This window comes from Lepidochelys kempii, chromosome 8 (assembly GCF_965140285.1).
Source record: "Lepidochelys kempii isolate rLepKem1 chromosome 8, rLepKem1.hap1, whole genome shotgun sequence".
Lineage (NCBI taxonomy): Eukaryota > Metazoa > Chordata > Testudines > Cheloniidae > Lepidochelys > Lepidochelys kempii.
The window spans coordinates 70,737,496-70,759,359 of NC_136387.1; the positions used below are offsets into that span (position 1 = coordinate 70,737,496).

General features: G+C 43.5%; 1 protein-coding gene across 16 annotated transcripts in view; it reads right to left on the reverse strand.

The window, feature by feature from the left end:
- LOC140916039 (putative ferric-chelate reductase 1) overlaps positions 1–21,215 on the reverse strand; it is a 139,168-nt gene extending 117,953 nt beyond the window's left edge. For 12 of the 16 annotated variants that reach the window (XR_013636183.1, XR_012160382.2, XR_012160384.2 and 9 more), the window contains exons 1-8: positions 21,024–21,214; positions 13,159–13,357; positions 12,062–12,198; positions 10,545–10,636; positions 10,015–10,099; positions 4,746–4,931; positions 2,127–2,228; positions 455–596 (exon numbers count right to left, since the gene is read on the reverse strand). Coding sequence is in view for 4 of the 16 variants with exons in the window: in XM_073356932.1 (XP_073213033.1) it covers positions 455–596; positions 2,127–2,228; positions 4,746–4,931; positions 10,015–10,099; positions 10,545–10,636; positions 12,062–12,198; positions 13,159–13,357; positions 21,024–21,143 (1,063 nt within the window). In the remaining 12 variants the exon portion in view is untranslated. Of the gene's footprint in view, positions 1–454; positions 597–2,126; positions 2,229–4,745; positions 4,932–10,014; positions 10,100–10,544; positions 10,637–12,061; positions 12,199–13,158; positions 13,358–21,023 lie in introns of all 16 variants that reach the window. The other 4 variants (XR_012160378.1, XR_012160377.1, XM_073356931.1 and 1 more) reach the window with 1 other exon arrangement.
- Between the last annotated feature and the right edge of the window lie 649 nt (positions 21,216–21,864).

The window sequence follows — 21,864 nt, forward strand, 5'->3', positions numbered from 1 at the left end:
GGCGAAACCTTAAATTAGAGTGAATAAATGAAAACTCGGCACACCATTTCTGAAAGGCTGCTGATCCCTGATTTAGACCGTAAGCTCTTTGATGCAGAGACTGTCTGTACAATGCCTATTGTCATGGGGCCCTGATCTCGGAGGGAGCCTCTTTGTGCTCTTTTACAAGCAATAATAAAAAAAACACAAATACACTGAGAATATATTTCTTTCCAATAGCGCAAGCTTCACATGTATCAAGCTACTGCCATCACGTCAGCATGTTATCTTCTCAGACCATAAAAGATCTGTTATCCTGCTCACATTTCAAACCTCTCATTCTCTGTGCCTCCTCTCCTCCACAAAATATATATGTGTATGTGCGTGTGTGTATGTATGTATGTATGTATATGTGTGCACACTTCCGCAATTGTTACTCTTCCATTTGGACCTTGCATGATACAGTAACACTCACCAGCTGATGATGGTCCCTGAGCCAGAAATATGAAGCACAAATTGCTGGCAGCTTTTGACTGAGTCAATATGGGATTTCTTGTAATGAAAGAGCAGTTGATGATTCCATTGTTAAAGGAAGTCATTATGCTCTGAACATCACCCTAAAACCAGAATATCTGTAATTATTATTACATAGAACATTCATCATACAGCAATAAACAAATGATAGAATTTATAAATTGTTCAGCAGAAATAGCATTACAAAATTATGGGCTATTAGTAAAGAGTCATTTATGGATTTGCACCACGTTACAACTTTAAGTAAACAGTGATTCAGCAATGCCGGGTTTTTAGTTTTTCTTTACTAGTACTCAATAAGGGCCTGATTCTGAAAACATGCACCTGAGAAATTTTAGTCAAGGGAGAAATCCCATTCTCTTCATTAGAAATACCCATGTGAATATGGGATTCCTCACGTGAGCAGGTATTCACATGCATAAATGTGTGCATGGTTAGACCGAAAACTATATGATGATTTAGTTAAAATCTGTCATTTCTTTAACTTGACACAAATAAAATATGTATATTGCTCTTCCCCAGTGTGTTAACTATGACATCAGAGCTTAGGGCAATGGTGGGCAACCTGTGGTTCGCACGTGGCCCATCAGGGTAATCCACTGTGGGCAGCAAGACACTTTGTTTACATTGACCGTCCGCAGGCACGGCCACCTGCAGCTCCCAGTGGCCGTGGTTCACCAGTCCCGGCCAATGGGAGCTGTGGGAAGTGACGCGGGCCGCAGGGACGTCCTGGCCACTGCTTCCCGCAGCTCCCATTTGTTGGGACTGGCGAACCGTGGCCAATGGGAGCTGTGGGCGGCTATGCCTGCGGACAGTCAATGTAAACAAACTGTCTCATGGCCTGCTAGTGGATTAGCCTGATGGGCCACATGCGGCCTGCGGGCTGCCCACCATTGGCTTAGGGTCTCATTCCCCGGGACACTCATATCAATGTAAATTAGGAGTAACTAGAATGAAATCAGTGGGGTCAACTAGGGTATAGGTAATAGCAGATATTCATAACTGATATACAAAAGCAGGAAATCTCTGATGTAGCATATTCCAGAAGATCTATTGATTATTCCTTTGCTAATAATTTTTTTTCTGGTATAAGTACTTAAAAAATAAAACCAACATTTATTTTCTTGTCTTAATTTTTTTTAAACTGTATTTTTTTCCATACTGCTGCAGGAGGCATAAACAACATGGTTCTGTTTACGAGGCTTACATTTTTGATTGGTTAAATGTTTAGCAGCATATTACTTGATTTAAGTTTTACTGCATAAATCAGTGGCTGATCCACTTTTTTCCCCTCTCCTGTCTATCTTGGTCTCTGTCTAGCTATTAGTCTTTGCTAATACCAAATCAGAGCAGAGCCAGGAGAAAAGCTAATGTGAATGAAAATATGTAGATGGTCCAAATCAATTTTAAGGGATAAACTCTGTTCAGAGCAAAATTATACCACTAGCTTTCAATACTATAGTTCACAGTTTGGTGATCTTATCATCCTGTCTGGAATTCAGCACTGATACTGTAGCTCAGCAACAACTCTGGAATAAAACGCATGCAACACTAAAAAATATGAAACAGCGTTATTCTACACATACATACAACATAATCTGGAATTAAATTACCAGAGACAAAATGTTGGGAATAGTTCGTCCAGTTGAAAAGGCACGTTGAACTTCTATTTGTCCTATTGCATTCTTACCACAGATATAAATGTCGTCATTCCCCTGGAAAAGCAGAGTTTTGCCCAGGTCAGTGGTGACTGAGTAAAGCTGCATGCAGATCTTACACAGGGAAATCTCACACAAACTTTGATGGGAGTTTCAGGTGCACCAAGACTACAGAACTGAGCACCATAATAATAATAAAATCAAAACCCTACTGATATTTGAGGGTCTCTCTACATTAGAGACAACTGGCATAATGTCCAGTCGCTTTGCACCTTAAATATAATCTTCCATTCAGTTTCTTGCAAAGGAGCAATAGTTATAGCATGTGTATAACATGTGCCACTCTCATCACACAAGCCTTTTTTCCACTCTGGCTCTAAAGAAGCCACTGCAACAATGATCTCCTTTTACAAATAATTTTTCATTCCAATCTAAGGCACCTGTGCTTTAAAAGATCACTGTAACTAAAGTCAGTCAGTGTACCTGGAGGATCTACATCATCAGCTTTTCATTTGGGGGGGAAAATGCCTAAAAGATGTTTTTAGATTTTTTTCCACCACTTTTCACATGTCTGTGTTAAAAATGCAATGTATTGATCAAGGCCAGATTTTAAACCATGAGAGCATAAGGTTAGGTTCCTAAATCCATATGTTGGTACTTATATAAATGACCAAGCACACAATGAATTCAATGGGAGACAGCTCAGAATTTCTGAAAATTTGTCTACTCAGAACATGATTTAGCAAAACACTTGAGCATGTTAACTTGTGTGCTTTGCTAAACTGGAGTCTTATTTAGGAGCATAACTTTAGATTCCTATTTTTGAGAATCTTGTCCTGCAGTGATTTGAGTTGCAGATGTCCATAACACTATACTTTAACAAAAAAAGAAAAAAAAAAGATTACTGGGATGTATTACTTAAAGGATGTCGTGCCATATCAGCACACAACAAGCACAGTGGCAATCAAGTTCCCTAATAGTCAGATACCAGTTACGTATAAAGGCCAAATTCTGTATTGACTCAGACTGATACCCCATTCAAATTGACTTCAGAGTGTAAGTGCTGAATCGGGTGACGGAAATATAACTATGGAGCTGAAAAAATATCAAGAAAAATGAAATCTCATAAACAATGCCAATTAACTGGAATTTGTCTCTGCGGTGCACAGAACTGTAATATTATAACAGCGTTTGCTATTCAGGTAATGTGCTATGGTGCCTCATGATTTCTTAGAATTTTGAAATATTATAGATAATTTCCTAACTCAAAAAAAAGTGATGCATCCAACATGGGGGAATTCTATACTAGACCTTACAATGACACAAAGAGGAACTGATCACAGAATTAAAAATTAATGGTAGCATCGGTACAAGTGATCATAAGTTGATTACATTAATAATATGCAAAAAGAATAAAGTACAGACCAATAATATATATACTTGGTACTTTAAAAAGGCCAATTTCACAAAGTTGAAAGCAATTATGGGCCAAATCAGCTAGGAGGAAGAATGTTAACAGAAAAAGGTAAATGATAATTGGAAATTGTCTTGTTTAGAGGTGAAGCGAAGTCAGCTATAAGATCTATAACAAAAGGAAGAAAGGGGAATTTGATAGTAATGAATATAAATCAGAAGCAAGGAATTATACAACACTGAAAAGGGAAAAAGGGACACAGAAATAGGTAGCCAGTAGAATGAAGGATAATAAGGTGTTTCGTAAGTGAATTAGGAACAAAAAGAACCCTAACGATATTTGCCCATTGCTAGATGGAAATGGTAGAGTTATCATTAATAATGCAGAAAAGGCAGAAGTGTTCAATAAACATTTCTGTTCTGTATTTGGGGAAAGAATAGATCATGCAGTTATATTAGATAATGATAACAATAACTCTTTCCATTCTATTGGTATCTAAGGAGGATGCTAAACAGCAGCTACTAAAGTTAAACATTTAAAAATCAGCATGCCCAGATAACTAACACCCAAGAGTTTTAAAAGAGTTGGATGAGAACCTTGCTGGACCATTAATGTTGATCTTCAGTAAGTCTTGGATCACTGGGAAGTTCCAGAAGACTGGAAGAAATCTGGTGTTGTGCCAATATTTAAAAAGGGTAAATAGTATAACCCCAGTAATTATAGGTCTATCAGTCTGACACAATCCAATGGCTGGAAGTTGAAGCTAGACAAATTGAGACTGGAAATAAAGTGTAAATTTTAGGTTAACTAACCACTGGAACAATTTCCCAAGTGTCATGGTGGATCCTTCATCATTCTTTTAAATCAAGATGTGATGTTTCTCTAAACGGTATGCTCTAGGTATTAATTTAAGGAAGTTCTTATGGCCTGTGTTATACAGGAGGTCAGAAGAGATGATCAGATATGTCCATTCTGTCCTTGGAATCTGTGAATAATCAACACTCTTACTAGGTTTGCTAAAAATAATGGAACTGTCCTGCTCTACAGGTCTCCCCTGTCTCTCTACTGTAATCACTGAATAGTTCATTGTCAAGTTTCCGCAGTTCGCAAAACAGAACTTTGTTCTTGTTCCAATAGTGTATTCAGTGATAGTATCTTACCATTTGTGTATCATCAGAAAACCCAATGGCTATATATCCATCAGAAAAGCCGCTCATTTCAAATTTAAAAGCATCACCACCTAGTGACTCAGAAGACATGAAATAACAGTTTGGATCATCCAGACTACACCCAGTGGGACTGCTGAAACAGAACTTCTGTGTGCCACAGCCTTTACATCCAGAGGTCTGTAATTTACAACAGCATGAAAAACTATTAGATTGTAAGTTAAATTTACCAATATTAATTAGGCAATATTATCTAAATGGAGCTACGGTCTCCTATTTACCAAAACAAAACTTCACTTTCAACTCTTCACCTGTTAGGAGAAATAAAATAGGTAGATCTATATGTAGAACTGTTGCCACCTTAAAGAACATTTGATACCACCATATCTCCCTATGCTTAGAATAGGGAGTAACTGTTTATCTCAGATATTTTGTTGTTGTAACTCTGGGGAGATGCTGGCTTTTGGATGGCCAGCAACTCTGCAGCTGTTTGGAACATTTTCCTCTTTTTTATCCTCTTCTTCTTCCTTGCCACATCTTTATTGAGGGTTGGTGTGACCATATCTATTGGACAAGCTTTCCAGGTTGGCTGTTCAAGCCTGACACGCTTGGTTTGAAACTGGAGTTTCCCTGCTCCTAGGTGAGCTGCCTACCGAACTCCACTTGCCCCAGCAAGACTTGTTTTTAGGCAGTCTTTATTTGCCTTGATGTCTTCATCATAGGGCCTCTGTGGCATTTTATAGAGGTAGCCACGGCACCAGCTACCCCACCACACCCTGTTCAGAGATGCTGCCAGTTGGTCTGCCACTGCTTATTGGATATTTGCAGCTGTCCTGCATCTACAGGATGTTCCCTTAACTGCTACCTGGGGACATGCCTGATGGGAGATGATTGCTCCTTCACAGGTTCCTACATTCTATCCGTAACCCAACAGCACCTCCATGCCCAATGCCTGAAGGATTGAAGGGGTTCCTGAAATAGAAGGCAGAGCCTACAGACTGGCTGTTAAGCCAAGCTCCATCCTCTGGAACCCATCTACCCTCTGTCCTAGTAGAAGGGGATGGTTCTAGTCCTCCTTTAAAGGAGGAAGGCTAATGGATCCAGGAGAGATGGTTCTCCCCTCCTTTAATTTTTATTTCTTATTTTAAAAAGTATAAACATAAAAAGTTGTTCAATGATAATGTGAATATTCACGTTAGTTCTATTTGTCTGCTCTTTGGGGCCTAGCAGCAGCATTGCCAACCCCAAATGTCCAAAAGCCATGATTCAGGCTCACCAAAAATCATGAGATTGGCTTTAAAATCAGGAGATCACATAAACAATGATAGATTCTGAGTTCTTTATTTTCCTTCTGCTTTTTGAGTTTTTAGGGTGCACTGGGATCACATTTCTCCAGAGCCAAGAGCTGGAAGCTTACTTTTTCTAATGAAGGTTAAAATCGTTAGAACTGGAGCTTTAAAGAAAACAATTATCATGGGACTCATGACAAAATCATGAGAGTTGGCAACACGGGGCCTAGAACACCTTCCCCAACATAATTGCCCTCCCTTACCAGAGCATAAAAATGGCTCTTAGCCACACACCTTACAGCTCTGTGTGGCCTCCATGCATAAACACTGCTGCCACATGGCTCATTTAGCCCCTTACAGGGGCCTCTTTCCTGCTCCCTAACACTGTGTGATACCGCTGCTGACTCCTGACTGCATACAGTATTCACTTGCATTGCGCGTGTGATATTACTGACACTCACAACTGCTACACTTTGCTTAGAGTCTTTTCCTCCTGCTTTGGAGCGTGAGGGCGGGTGTTCCCAATCCCTGATCACCACTCCTTCATTATGCTCCTAAAAACAACTTAATGAAACAATTCTGGAGCCAACCTCTCATTTTAAACACACTTTTGTTTTATTAAGGAAATTGATTTCTAAAACAACAAATGGGAAATTTAACCATAAATTCTACTATCGATCATGGCCTCAGACAGGTGATAGAAAATCCTCCCAGTACACTTCACCCACATACTCTGGGATTTCTACACTGAAACCAGAGCCAGAGCAGGTGTGAGAGAAATTTAAAAAAAAAAAAGAAAAAAAAAAAGTGCTGACTTGTTCACTCACTGACTAATTAACAAATCTAATCTAGTGGGACCCCACCCCTGTGTGGTTTTCACATTCACTTTGTTTTTTAAATAATGTAAAGTGGAGGAAAAGGAGTTTGCGCTCACACACCACCCCAAACCCCCAAAAAGGTATTTTTAAAATTTCCCGTAAACTGTATAACAAAGGAAGACGATCAGAGAGGTACAGCAGGCATAGGCGCGGGAAGTAAGGGTGCAGGGGGTTGCTGCAGCACCCCCAGGTTTTGCGCCCGGTGTCCCAGCTACTGGCCCTGCACCCCTGCCACCCAGGATCCCAGTCGCCAGCCCCGCTGCTGCTCGGGGGCTCTGCTGCTGGCCTTGGGTCCCGCTTGGCCGCAGACCCCGGGGTCCCACTTGGCCACAGGTCCTGCACCCAGGGACTCTGCTGCTGGCCCCAGGGTCCCGGCCGCTGGCCCGCATGCAGGGTCCCATCCACTGGCTCCAGGGTCCCAGACAGCCGCTGGCCCCATGCCTGGGGTCCTGGCCGCCAGTCCCGGGGTCCTGGCTACTGGCCCCATGCCTAGGGCTCCGCACCCCGCCCCCCAGCTGTGGCCCCAGCCTCCGTCACCTTACCTCTGTCTGCATCTCTGCTCCCGGCCCCAGCTCAAGGGGCACAGACAGGGGTAAGAGGGGTGCAGCTCAGCACCCCTACTCCAAAAACTGTTCCAGCATCACTGACAGCAGGTGCTCTGCAAGCACACTTCCCTGAGGCTCTTGATACAATCTGTCTCTCATTCCTCTATATGTACAGCTGGCAGGCTGGTCCCTTTCTCTTTCTGTATGAGGATGCAGTATATAAAATAAATGACATTCCACATGATGGTACCGAGACTGGTGTCTGACTGTGTTGTTATGTGCCCATTCTGCAAGTCCCAACATGGACACTGAAGTAAGTCCCTCCACTTGCATCATTTCACAAGGGAAGGGTTTGGGTCTAGACACAAATAAGAGGCTAGGCTCTCAGCAGAGTTCTCCTCCTCTCCTGCTATGGTTTCAGGATCTTCCCATCAGGGTGTGCTTCTGGGGAAGCCAGTTTCTATTCACTTGGATGAATGATAGTCTCTCCTCCTTCCCTGTGGAGAGACGTGTACCTCTCAGAAACTGTACTGCCCGGTGCACTAAAGAGGCGCTCCAAATGCCAGCGTGATGGTGGATAGGAGAGGTGGGCAACAGCCAGCGGATGCAATTCTGGTCGCACATCCCTCTTCACTGCTGGCATCAGATGATTTTTAAAGTAGGGTATGGCTGCCTCAGCCTCCCTTTTATCTGAGATGGAGGAAGCCATGGTGCTTTCAATCAGGGGTTGAGACATGTTGCCATCAAATAGTGCTTCTTCTCCCTGATGGGTTGGAGATGGCAATTACCCAGAAGAGCAGACAGCACAACTCCCCTGTCACTCTGTTGATGGAAGAGGTTCTCCATGAGTCAGTTTTCTCTCCAGCAGGCAGAGCAAGGAAATTTCTTGGCTCATTCCCATATCACTCCCTCTGACCAGCTTTAGAGCCTCACCAAAATGCCACTGGATGTTGATTAGCTTCTAGAGCAGTCAGTGGAAGGGTGACAAGTGGAAGCTGATGTCTGTCTGTGCTTGTGTGGGCCCATGGATGTACAACACTTGCACAGCTTCTCAGTGCTTAAAGATCAGGGGAGGTCACCAGGGGTCAGTGCCTTGGCCAAAAATAAATAAGTAAATACAAATTGAGCCAGGCCACTTGAAGCACGGTCTTACCAAAACAGCTGCTCCCAGACTGTGATGACTCCCCACCTTTAGCACAGCTTTTCTCTCCGCCCATACAGACGTTCCAGCAGGTAAAAGATGGAATTCCATCTGGTCACCACCTCCTGCTTCGTCTGGTGGCCTGGCAGAAAGAGTGAGCCTGCGGCTGTGTAAGGCTGCGGCACACTGCTCAGAATCGGCTGATATGGCTGCAGATCTTCCTGGTTGTTGAGAGCAATCCCTGGACTGGGCATCCCCTTTCAGAAATTCCCTTACAAACCAGACTGAGGCAGAGAGCAAGGCAAGAAACACGCTGGAAACCACAATCATGCACTGCCTTTGCGATATTTAATTCACTGTTTGCTGCCACAACCTCAGCAGAGAGAGCAAAGGGCCTTAGCCACTCCTCTGAGAGACCACACAGGTTCTCCATGTCCCTGCAAGTGTGGGGCTGTCCAAACTCACGCCCCGACAGTGAGGTATGCTGCTGACTGAGGGCAGACCTGTTGCCTGCGCTGCTGCTGCTAACATGTAGTCAGTGGCCTGAACCGCGGTCCACATATCAGTGGTGAGATGCAAACCCCTCCCTTCACAATGACCCAGGACATGCTGCACTAGAAAAAAAAAAGCAATGGAGACAAATAACTTGAAGCTTTAAAATTCAAATAGTGTGACTATATGGTCACACTAGGTCCTGTATGTTTGATTGCCTTCTGAGGATTAGAGAGAGAGTAGAGACAGAAGAGTCTTTAGCAGGGCCCACTGATCTAGTTCCACACTGAATGGATGGCATTGGTAGAAATGGTCTGGAGGTTCCGCACATCAGATCTGAGTATTAAGGCAGCAGTTTAAAGAATAGACCCTCTAGGGTACTTTCCCTGGAAACACCATCTGTGCCACTCTTAGGCAGGTGTACTGTGACAGCAACAGAAATCTGAAGGAATGCCATGAGGGTAGACAGGAGGGTTTCTGTACATGAAAAGCTAATTCCATTGGTTTAAGACAGGTCTGGTTCAGACAGAGGCTATACAATCTTTCCCCCTGTAGTTCTATCAAATCACCTCAATCCTGGCCTACAACATCTTTTCTATTCCCCTTCTTTGCTATTCTAAGACCAGCTATTGCAGATTTTGCCCAAGAGGCAACAGCTACAATAGTTATATTTACAATTAAGTGAAATCACCATCACTATCATAAAGGTATTTAAAATGGACTAAAAGCAAATTAAACATCTAAGTTTAAATTTAGTTCATTTGATTAGAAAACATAATAATCTTAGGAGTTTAGCTCTAATAAACCTCTCACCAAAAGTTTCCTGGAAAAATTGCCCCAAATTCATTCATTTGACTCACTATTATGTATATTTGTGAAACAATATATTCACAATCATATCAAAATGAAACAACTTACTGAGTCAACGGGGGAGCTGGAAGACACAAGAGTTTGACTTCTGACATCAGCCCAGAAAACACTCAAACTCTGAACGACAGTTGCTCTAGAAACAAAACAAACACCACACGCATCGTTTTGAGGCATTATTTTGGGAAATGTTCTGATAAGGCACCAGTAACGTTTCTAAATATATCAGACATCTTGCTGGCAGTAATCAATCCTGACTTTTTCAAATAGATAAAGGCATTTACCTTTAGAGATGGAAGTGGGATTTAACCTTAAGGGTGTCCATTGTTTGGGAAAGCACTGTTCAGTAACTACTTATGATAAGACAAAACTAAACATGAAACCTCATCTTGCCAGCATATCTTAAAAGTATTAGAAATGAAACAAAGGCCAGGGAGGTACTAAAAATTATGGGAAAATCTCAAATCACTGTCATTACAATATTGCTAAGGATAAGTCCTTTGCAAAATTTAACAGATTTTATTCCTTCTGCAAATTAATTTCTTTATGAAATGTTAGTATATTAGGAATCAAAAACGTACCTGAATTGTACATTTCCTGTGCCTGGTGGTGCTACCCAAATTGCTGTTACATTTTGCTTGCTGTTGCGATTTGTGTGACTCATTGCAGAATTCTGCAATTAAAAACCAAGCCGAATGCTCGAATGAAAGAAAGTAATGTACTTTTCCCCCTGAAATATCATGAGGTCCTCCTCTCATTGAAGCAGTGATCCAGGATATTAACTGGTTCAAGCTGGCTGACTTTTAGAGCTTCCACTCATACTTTCATTCTGAGCCAACTATTCCCTTTGAACAGTACAATGTTCTTCCCAGGCATCAACAGCAGCAAAGATAATTTAAATCACCCTGGAAATGAGAGGGCAGGCAGTTTCCTCTGATACCATTATATTGCTGAGTGACCAGCAGCTATTGGGCTGGAAAGTAAAATACAAAGTCCCCTGTCCAGTGGCCAGAGGGGCAAGAATCCTACAGTGGCTTCCAAACATTTATCTCCTCCCTTGACAGTAAAAATATCTAACCCAAACTGCCTTCTCCTCGAAGATAATCTTTAAACGCTTTCAACTGCAATTGCCTGAAATCAAAGATTAGCAGGTGGAATCACAGGCATACATTTTCCATTAATGATGTAAGACCTAGGCCTGGTACCTAAGGTCAAAGAAGTACTGTGGCCTCTGTCCAGATTCAAAGTGCTAGAAAACAAGACTAGCTACATACCTAGTAATTGTGCTTTTTCACAGAAATAGGAAAAAACACACATGATTTTAATATGCAATTGTTTACACTCACTCTGAAGCAGGACATAAAAAAACCCACTCCACTTGGCTCTCTGGGCCCAGATGATTTGCAAAGCTGGCCGTTAGAACAAACTAGGCACATTTGATGCAGAAATCACTTACACACAAATCTGGATGCCCAGGATGCAGTTCTCAGGGCTTGTCTACACATGGAGTAATTATTCCTGAAAAACTCCATGGGTCAAGTTTTTTCAACAATGACAAAAGGCTTTTCAAAGGCAAATTCCAAAAGAATTTGATGAAAAAAAATTAGTTGTGTTTTAAATCAAATAATTTTTTACTTTGGTTTCATTTTCAACCCCCCCAATCAGTTTTTTTTTTGTTAGTTTGTTTTCTCCCGTGTCCCCTTTTTTCCTCTTATAGGGGAAACAAAAAAGGGGGTGGGGGAGCACTCAAACCCAGAAACTTTTCTGCTTTTCAAAAGCTGAAATTTCTGTTTTAAAATTTTGAAATATTTTGAAAACGATTAAAAAGTATTTCCCACAAAAACTGTTACCTTTTCCAACCAGCCCTATTTGTTACTACTCTCACAGGCATTAGTCTACATCACAGAAAAACTAGTATACATCTTTTATTTTTAAAGTGATTTAGCAGAATTAAACACTTTAGAAAGCATGAAGCTGCCTCCAGATCACATTTAGTGTTACCTGTAATGCAAAAAGACAATATTTATCATATCTTTTACACAATGCAAGGAAAATAACTTATGAGTTCAACAAACTAGTTTAAAATGTGACCGCATACCTGAATTTGGTTACATAAAATACCTTGCGTGTTTGGATCTATGATTTGAAAAGTACCAACAATACCATCTCCTCTGACTGCTCGGGCCTGCAGTAAAAATCCTTTAAAATTGGAATTGTCAATTGCTTGTAGAGTCACTGAGGGAAAAAGATATGGAAGTTACTTAAAATAGTTAATTTAAATATTAGCTACTGTCACTCACTCTCTTTCATGAGATTGTCTAGTAAGAATGATGACCTGAAGAAGACCTTGGTATAAACTCAAAAGCTTATCTCTCTCACCAACAGAAATTGGTCCAAAGATATTACCTCACCAACCTTGTCTCTCTAATATCCTGGAACTGACATAGCTACAACAGCACCGCATACAAGATAAGACAGTGAAAGTAATAACCAGTTATAGCATCATTCAGCTTCGTATCACTAAGAATAACCTAAGAAATAGTATGGCTTGCTTCCATACCTCTTACCAGAGAGAGGGATGGTTTGATGCTAGCAGAATTGTGTATTGTTTGTGAAAATGTGTATTGCATTCTGAACATATGAACCTTGATAATGAAGAAAATAAGAATTGCAGACTGAGGATTCGACCCCTTAATTCTGTATTATCAGTTACATACAACAGCAGATTTCCTGCAAGCGGAATGTTTGTAATTTTGTGATCTATAAATACAAAGAACAAAGAAGATATCTAAAGGCAGAGAGAGAGAGCTATGTGTATTTACATAACTAAAGTAAAAGCACCTGAAGACCATGCAAGGCACATTTTAAACATATCTAAAACCAAATCAATAAAATAGGACACATGGCTAAATCAAACAAAGATGAACTAGAGGCTTGTAGGAGGTTTCTCCCCTGTGAACAGGGCTCAGTCTTGTCCCATGTTGTTGGAATTCTGAAGGCTCGACTGCTGGGGGAGAGCACAAGACACTGTAAAAACCATAATGGTATTCTGGTTCTGCACAGTGCAATGTAATACAACTGAAATGGCCACAATCAGTGAGCTAAAATAATGAGCCTCTTTGATATTTCTTTAAAAATTTTACATTCATTTACATTCCATCCAGACACTCCAAATTATTCAAAGTTCTAATTTACCTGTGATCTTGTTTCCTGGGTCAAATGAAGTGCTGGATATGGAGATCCTGTAAGGTGCTGAGGTAGTTTGTGAAACAGAGTTACCATGACTAGGTAACATGGAATCACAAGCTGGGCTGATTTTTCCATGTGGAAAACCAAGGACCCTTGCAGAAAACACCGCACAAAAAAGAAAGAGACAGTAAATCCAGTCTTCCATCTGTAGGGAAGAAGCAAATAATTAAAAAAAACCCCACAGGTACTTGCTGAAAATCTACTTGCACACCAATAGTCGAACTGAAATCCATAGGAATTTTGCATGTGCATGACATGTAGGGTCTGGTCCACTTGCTTTTATTGGAAGTCGTTAAGAGTTTCATATTAAGCAAAAAACCCAACATAATAAAATTTTATCAATTGTTCACTCCTAGGTGGGTTCAGACTTCTGATCATACCTAAATAGGACAAACCTGGAAACACTTCCAACTCACAAGATGTGATTTATATAGGACAATATTTTTAAAAGATGAAAATCATTATTCTAGAAAGGAATATAATTACAATAATAATATGAATATAAACTTGTTGAAGCAAGACCTTTACACCAACTAGATATCTCATTTCTAAAGTAGGCCTGGTAACATTCTTCAGTCTACATCCACTTTCTCAAACAACCACTGAATACTATAATTGGTCCATCAGTTTGATCAGAGACATAGTCTACAGAAAAAACAAACCAACCAATATTCTGTAAGCAGTCCTAAGTTAAATGGTTTTAAAGAAAAAAGGACACACTTGTAGTTAAATCAGCCCCACCAGGGGAGCAGATAACAAAACATCAAGTAGTGTAACAGCTTAATTCCAACGCAGACCACAGTGTCTTTGAAAAGACTGTTTCCTTCCCTTCTCAATTTTGGGAAGATATTATCTCAAGAGAAAATTGAATTAAAAAATAAAATCTGCTCACAGTGCTAAGTAATTTAAATTGTATGTGCATGCATTCTCTGCAAAACAAACATTGGCTGCAGTATTTTATTCATGGTTCATAGGAGCAGAAATTTTAAAACAAAGGTATAATGATCCTATCGAGCATGTTGTTGTGCACTAAAACAACAGATAGCATGACCAGTTACTGAAGAGTAATATAAGATTCTATATTCACAGATCTGCATATTGTTACCACAGTCCTGAAACTCCCGATCCAATTATTGTCTCAGTGTCTAAAATTATTAGGGAATTTAAGACAGTGTTTGTACTTAATTAAAAAATATAAATGATTTATTAATGCTCTTTTCTTTAAGGCTCCATTTCTCTAGGATACTGTCCACCACAATTTAAATGGGCCTATTTAGTTTATGATGGCAGCTGTATAAGAACACAGTTTGTCAAATTTTGTCTCCCTTGCTTTTCTTCCCACTATGTCTCTCCTGGCAGCCTAAGATCTTCATTCTCAAATGTATTTCACTAGCTCTAGATTACCTTATCCTTCCTCTTCCCAAAAAATTAGAAGAACATATGCTGATGTTCCTCCCAGGTTTCCAAATACCAGAGTCCTGCTCAATTTCACCTCTGTTCTAGATTCAACCTGCAAATTTTAAATCTCTCTGTTGGATCATATTAAAGAAGTTCTGTATTAAAATCACAAATGAGTTTGATTCCCCATAATTTAAATTCCAGGCTATTACTAATTAAGAGGTCTCTTGGTTTTTGGTACTGTTTCTCTCCCTCTATGTGTGAAACTTGCAAGCTGCTAATTGCGTTAGTACATTCTAAGACCGAGTCTGTTCTCAAAGCAATTCACAGAGAGAGAGACTCAAAGCAATACTCTAACAACAGAAACAGCACCCAGAGACTCCCCGCCCTTTTGTTGTATTAACAATTGTGATTAAAATAGAGATAGAGGATGTATGTGGATGGATGCTTGGTGTGGATAATAACTGAATGATCAGGGAGGTGCCAGCCTAAGAATCCAGTGTCCATCGGCTGAAGAAGGCATCAAGTGGAAATAACCAGAGGACCCCCAGAGGGCAGACTGGAATCCACCCAACAGCCTCAAGAATGGGAGAACCAAAGAACAAGATAACATCTAGCAGCACGGAGCCGTCAGGAATGTGCCATCTGCTGATTGATTCAGCAACAGCATGATGAAGCAATTCCCATAGACTGGCATAGGAAGAAATTCCTATAAAAATGGACTCTAGAAAGTGAGAACTTTGGGGTCTGATTCTGCAAACCAACTTCCAGGAGCATCAGATGAGCATCTAACGAGGCCCTGCTCCCTCCTCATGTCCTGACCACCTGACCAGTGGCTTGGCATTAGCAACTCTAAGGCTGGTAACTATGATAACAACCTTGCAGAACCTCTGTGTCTGTGTGTGTTTTTGTATGAATGAATGTGTGAATAAATATGAGATTGAATGAAATGTTATAGCTATAATTAACTGCTTACTATGGATTCTTTCTGTATTCCAAATAATTGTGGCATTTTGCCCTTTTCCCTTTAATAAGATCCTGCTGGTTTTTATTTTATTGGTAGAACATCTCTCAGGTGCCAGTAATGCTTCTCCAGACTACAATGTCTTACCTGCTCTCTAGAACTGCTTTTTATTAGAAAATGTGAATTCTTGTCACAGGGTCTGCACAGGTTTCCTCCTTCTCTTCCCTGTGCCCAGGCTGGCAAAATAAGCTTCCTCACACCTTCTTCCAGTGTTTCACCCTTGTGCTTTTATTTACGGCGCCACAGTGTAGTCCCCTTTATCCCCCAACAGTTATCCCCTTTCTAGGGTCTCCTGTCCCGTGAGGTTCCCTTCCTGTGGTCAGGGCCGGTGCAAGGATATTTTGCGCCCTAGGTGAAACTTCCACCTTGCACCTCCCAGATCATCACTTATTATAAACTTTCAAAAATGAATACTGCATAATGTGGCATTGTTCTTTAGAAATTAATACACGTTCGGCTTGAAAATTAATTTAATTATTTAGTCTACATATTTAATGAAAATAAATGGCCTTGGGTCTCCTGCACGTGGCTAGAGTCCCTCCCCCCCCCCGCCTCCCACTGGATCTGGAAAGGACTGTTTTGGGGGTCAGAGCACAGAGCTGGGGGTTGGGATCTGGCTTCTATTCTCCACCATGGCACCAACTCACTGGATGACTTCAGGCAAGTGACTTCCCCGTTCTGGGCTTCAGCTCCCCACAGCGCTAAAGTGTAAAATGGTTCCTTGCTCCTGGGCTGGAAAGTGCAATGCAGGTGGGAGCGGTATCTGAAGGCCTGTCTTCCCATGGGTGTGAGGCGAGGACAGAGTTCCAGCCTCCATCATGACCGTCCTGGTTGCTTTACTCTGCCCCACGCCAATCGCTGCTGAAGCCCCTTACTCAGAAAGCTCTGGCCCAGGGCAGAGGCGTCAGTGTCATTCTGGGCCTGATTTTCAGAGATGCTGAGCACTTCAGGTCTTATTCAGGCAAAACTCCTGCAGATTGCAAGGAAACCAGTGAGCTAATCTCCAGTCCTATCACAGCAAACGCTGCTTGCCTTTCGTCTATGGCTGGGCTACCATGCAATCCTGTTCGCTCCTCCAGCTCCTTTGGGCAGGAAGAGATGGTGGTAGGAGTTTAATGGATAGATGTAAGCCACTGGTGATGATGCTCTCAGTTGCATCATGCCCTGGTTTGGTTGCCTTCTCTAAGGGAAGTAAGAGCCTAAAGGACTTCACTGGGAAACTGTTGCAAAGAAGTTGGCACCCAGTTCCCCAAGCCTGGCATACAGCATGAGCACAGGGGGAGGGAGGGTACCGAACGAAGTGGTTCTCCCACATGTGAATGTTCTCAAAGCTGCACGTGTGCTCGGGGCATTTCCCTGCGGCCACTTGCAGGGGCTCTAGCCTGCGGGACAGCTGGACACGCCACACTGCTCTTACAAAGCCCCCTTGCGCCGTTCCGGGCTGGACCCCAGCCACCAGTCCCTGAAGAGAAGCGGGTGCTCGTTACCTTTGGTGTCTGCCCTTCGGGTCCTGCCACCTCTAGTCTCCTCCTCGCCCCCAGGAAGAAGAGGAGAGCAGCGATCTACAAGATCCCCAAGAGAGAAAAAGCCAGCTGGCGACTCAGCCATCTCATCGCTCAAAAGTCCCCCCTGGCTGCAAGGCGCAGGGCAGAGGGGCTGGCTCCCCTGTGGCAGGGGGAGCACTACCAGCGGGCTGCTTCCCCTGTCGGGGCATGGCTGGAGTGGGGGCTGCTCTGAGCCTGGGCAGAGACACAGAGTGGTGAGTCCTGGGCTGGGCGCTGCTCGGGCCCGGGGGTGAAGAGGGCTGGGGAGTGGGGAGGGAGAGGCTGGCTCAAAGTAGGAGCTGCAGCGCCAGACTGCATCAGTCTCTCTGGGAGGCAGGAAGGTGTTGGTGTGTTTCTGGCTGTGCCACCCTGGCTGGCAGCCCCCCGGGAGCAGGGGGAGGCGCTGCTGGCTGCACTGTTTCCCCTGCCACTGCCAACCACAGCATCCCCCCGCCTGGAGCAATAGTGTAAAAAAATATTGGGGGGCACCGCTTTTTGGCGCCCCCAAATCTTGGGGCCCTAGGCAGCCACCTAGTTCACCTAGTGGTTACACCGGCCCTGCCAGCAGCAGGATGCTCCAGTACTGATTGGGGGGAGGGGGAGGAAGACAGTAAATATGGGACAAGTTGCCTGTTTTTAAGAAAAAGTTGGGACACCTACAGGAGGGCTTAAATATGGGACTGTCCCTTTAAAAACGGGACATCTGGTCACCCTATTCATAAATGATCTGGAAAAAGGAGTAAACAGTGAATTGGCAAAATGTGCAGATGATAAAAAATTACTCAAAATAGTTTAATCCAAAATTGACTGCAAAGAGTTACAAAGGGACCTCACACAACTGGGTGACTGGGCAACACAATGGCAGATGAAATTCAATGTTGATAAATGCAAAGTAATGCACATTGGAAAACATAATCCCAACTATACATATAAAATGATGGGGTCTAAATTAGCTGTTACTACTCAAGAAAGAGATCTTGGAGTCACTGTGGATAGTTCTCTGAAAACATCTGCTCAATGTGCAGTGGCAATCAAAAAAGCTAACAGAATATTGGGAATCATTAGGAAAGGGACAGATAATAAGACAGAAAATATCATATAATGCGTCTATATAAAACCATGGTACACCAACATATTGAATACTGCATGCAGACTTGGTCACCTCATCTCAAAAGAAGATATATTGGATTTGGAAAAGGTACAGAGAAGGGCAACACAAATGATTAGGGGTACATAACACCTTCTGCATGAGTAGAGATTAAATAGACTGGGACTTTTCAGCTTGGAAAAGAGATGACTAAGGAGGGGGATATGATAGAGGTCTATAAAATCATGAATGGAATGGAAAAATTGAGTAGGGAAATGTTATTTACTCCGTCACATAACCCAAAAACCAGGGGTCACCCAATGAAATTAATAGGCAGCAGATTTAAAACAAAAAATATTTTTTCGCAGTAAAGCTCCACAGGTTGTTGCCAGGGGATGTTGTGAAGGCCAAAACTATAACAGGGTTCCAATAAGAACCAGATAAGTTCATGGAGGATAGGTCCATCAATGGCTATTAGCCTGTGGGCAGGGATGCAACACCATGTTTTGCGTGTCCCTAGCCTCTGTTTGCCAGAAGCTGGGCATGGGCAACAGGGGATGAATCACTTGATGATTATCTGTTCTGTAACTCACTAGACCCAACTCCCCTACCAGAGCTGAGATAGAGCCAAGGAGTCCTGATGGGGCCTCTCTCTCCCCCCAGAGTTATTAACAAAGTAAGAATATACATTAAAATTTTAAACCTAACCATTGTCCCTTAAGTGACTTGCCACAAGATGTCAGTATTAGATGGTAGTATTAGAGCTGAGTGGGTCTAATATTTAATTTTCTTTTGTTTATATAGGAATTAGATACAGTGCTCCTGTCAACTAACTGCTAAGTTATCTGCCAAAAAACTAGAGTTTTCAAGTGCCTAAATATGCCCTGGAATCATGGTTAAAGTCTTCCTCCACCCAAATCTGAAATGGCATCCCTGCCACAAGCCCTCTCCATTTTTACCTTTCAAAAGAAACAGAGTATCAGAGGGGTAGCCATGCTAGTCTGTATCCACAAAAACAACAAGGAGTCCGGTGGCACCTTAAAGACTAATAGGTTTATTCGGGCATAAGCTTTCGTGGGTTAAAAACCCGCTTCTGCAGATGCATGGAGTGAAAATTACAGAAACAGGCATAAATATATTTGGCACGTGAAGAAAAGGTAGTTAACTTACAAGTGGAGAACCAGTGTTGAAGGCCAATTAGGTCAGGGTGGATGTGGTCCACTCCCAATAACTGATGAGGAGGTGTCAATACCAAGAGAGGGGAAATTGCTTTTGTAGTGAGCCAACCACTCCCAATCCCTATTCAAACCCAAATTGATGCTGTTAAGTTTGCAAAAGAATTATAGCTCAGCAGTTTCTCTTTGAAGTCTGTTTTTGAACTTTGTTTGTTGAAGAATGGCTACTTTTAAATCTGTTGTAGAGTGTCCAGGGAGATTGAAGTGTTCTACTGGCTTTTGTATGTTACCATTCCTGATGTCTCATTTGTGTCCATTTATCCTTTTATGTAGAGACTGTCCAGTTTGGCCAATGTACATGGCAGAGGGGCATTGCTGGCACATATCACGTTAGTAGATGTGCAGGTAAATGAGCCTCTGATGGTGTGGCTGGATATGATGGTTTCGCTAGAGTAGATATGGAGACAGAGAAGGCAACAGGGTTTGTTACAGGGGTTGGTTCCTGAGCTAGTGTTTCTGTGGTGTGGTGTGTAGTTGCTGGTGAGTATTTGCTTCAGGTTGGGGGGCTGTCTGTAGGCGAGGATTGGGGGATCGTTTTCCAGGTTAGAAACAGAGCTATGCATAGATTTGCAAAACTGCAAGTGACCCATGAAGAGACAGTGTCAAAACAGCTCTTAGGGTCAATCCACCAACAACCAAAGTTGTTCAGAAGCCCAGTTTTCCCCTCTCAGCATTGCTCCCACAATGATTTTCCCATTTGCTATCAGCAAGTTTGCTTGCCCGTTCTGTTGTGTCCTTGAACTTGCCTTGTTACTAAAGTGAACAATATAGAAGTTATAATTAGCCTGAAGCACCTGTACCTTACATCCAAGTAGTGTTTTAAAATTAATTTCTTTAACTCCATTAGAAGTGGACTTTGCCACGCTGAGAAGAGTTTATTCCTTTGATCACGGATGCACACAACTGCACTTTGATACAAACCTCTGGAGACTCAACCAACCCACCCACATACTTCAATTTTAACTTAGTGAGTACAGGCCGTGATTCTGAGGTATCAGGCACACTCAAATCCCACTAAAGTCAAGGAGTAAGGAGCGCCCTCACCTTCCAAGAGCCACTCAGGACCTCCAAGGATAGAGCTCTCAAGCATTCAAAGGAAAAGCCCACAAGCTCCATCCTCGAGGTTTAAACAGGGCAAGCTTCACCTGATTTCCTCACAGATCTGAAAGGCAGCTCAGGTTCATTGCAGCGAAATGCGTCTCTGGCTGACAAGCACCCAGCCCGCTGCTGCTGCCCAAACACACAACGGGTGCTCAGACCTACACTGGTTCATGGGCTTGCGTTCACACCGGCCGGTCTGGATGCGAAGCCAGAGGGATGAACTGGACCGCTCCCCACTCAGATCCGTGCTGCTGTTTAACGCTTCAGCAGCCCTCAGATACCATAGCCGTGGGGGATGGACAGATAGACCCACCCCACTGGGTCCTTAGCAGCCCCCCAGGGGGCTGGACTGGCACTAACCTTCGGGGTTGCCACCAGCCCCTCTCCTGCCCGGGGCTGTCCCCGCGCACCGCGTCTCTTACCCCTGCCCCTGCCCGGCTGCGTCTCTCCTCTCGGATGCCGCGGCCTGCAGACTGGCACCGCCCGCCTGGGGAGGACAGACGAGGGGCCCCAGGGCGTGGCCTGAGCCGGCAGAGCCGCATTCCAGCCGGAGATGCACTGCCCCGCTCGGCCGCTGGGGCCGCAAGGAGCCTCGAGGTGCGGCGCTAGGACTTCCCCAGCAGCCAGCCCAGGGCAGCTTGCGGCGAAGGGTGCAGAGCAGCGCGGCTTACCCGAGCCCAGGCCAGCTCCCACCCCACGCCCGGGGAGGCGGGAACGCCGGGCTGCTGGCCGCAGGGGCAAATGTGTACCAGAGGCCGCCGCTGGGGGGGCAAAGCCTGTAACCTGATAGGACGGGAGGGAGGGAACCAGTCCTCCCCCACCGTGGGAGAAAACTCTCCTGCACCGCCCCCGCGTAGAACCGCCCCCAAGGGTAAAAGCTAGTGGGGAAACCACAGTGCTGGTGCAGACGCCCTGGCCTCCAACCGGACCGGGCACCTGTTGCGTTCGTTCCAGAGGGCAGGGGAGAACCCCTCCCTTTCCGCCAGGCAACCCAGCCGGGGACGTAAAGGAAGGGAAGGGATGCCAAGTACTAATGCAATACAAACAAAAGGGAAAACACCCTCAGCTAACCTGGCACCAAAGGACAACGTGCAACCTGGAGGATCATAGAATATCAGGGTTGGAAGGGACCTCAGAAGGTCACCTAGTCCAACCCCCTGCGCAGGACCAATCCCCAATTTTTGCCCCAGATCCCTAAATGGCCCCCTCAAGGATTGAACTCACAACCCTGGGTTAAGGAGGCTCAAACCACCCAGCTATCCC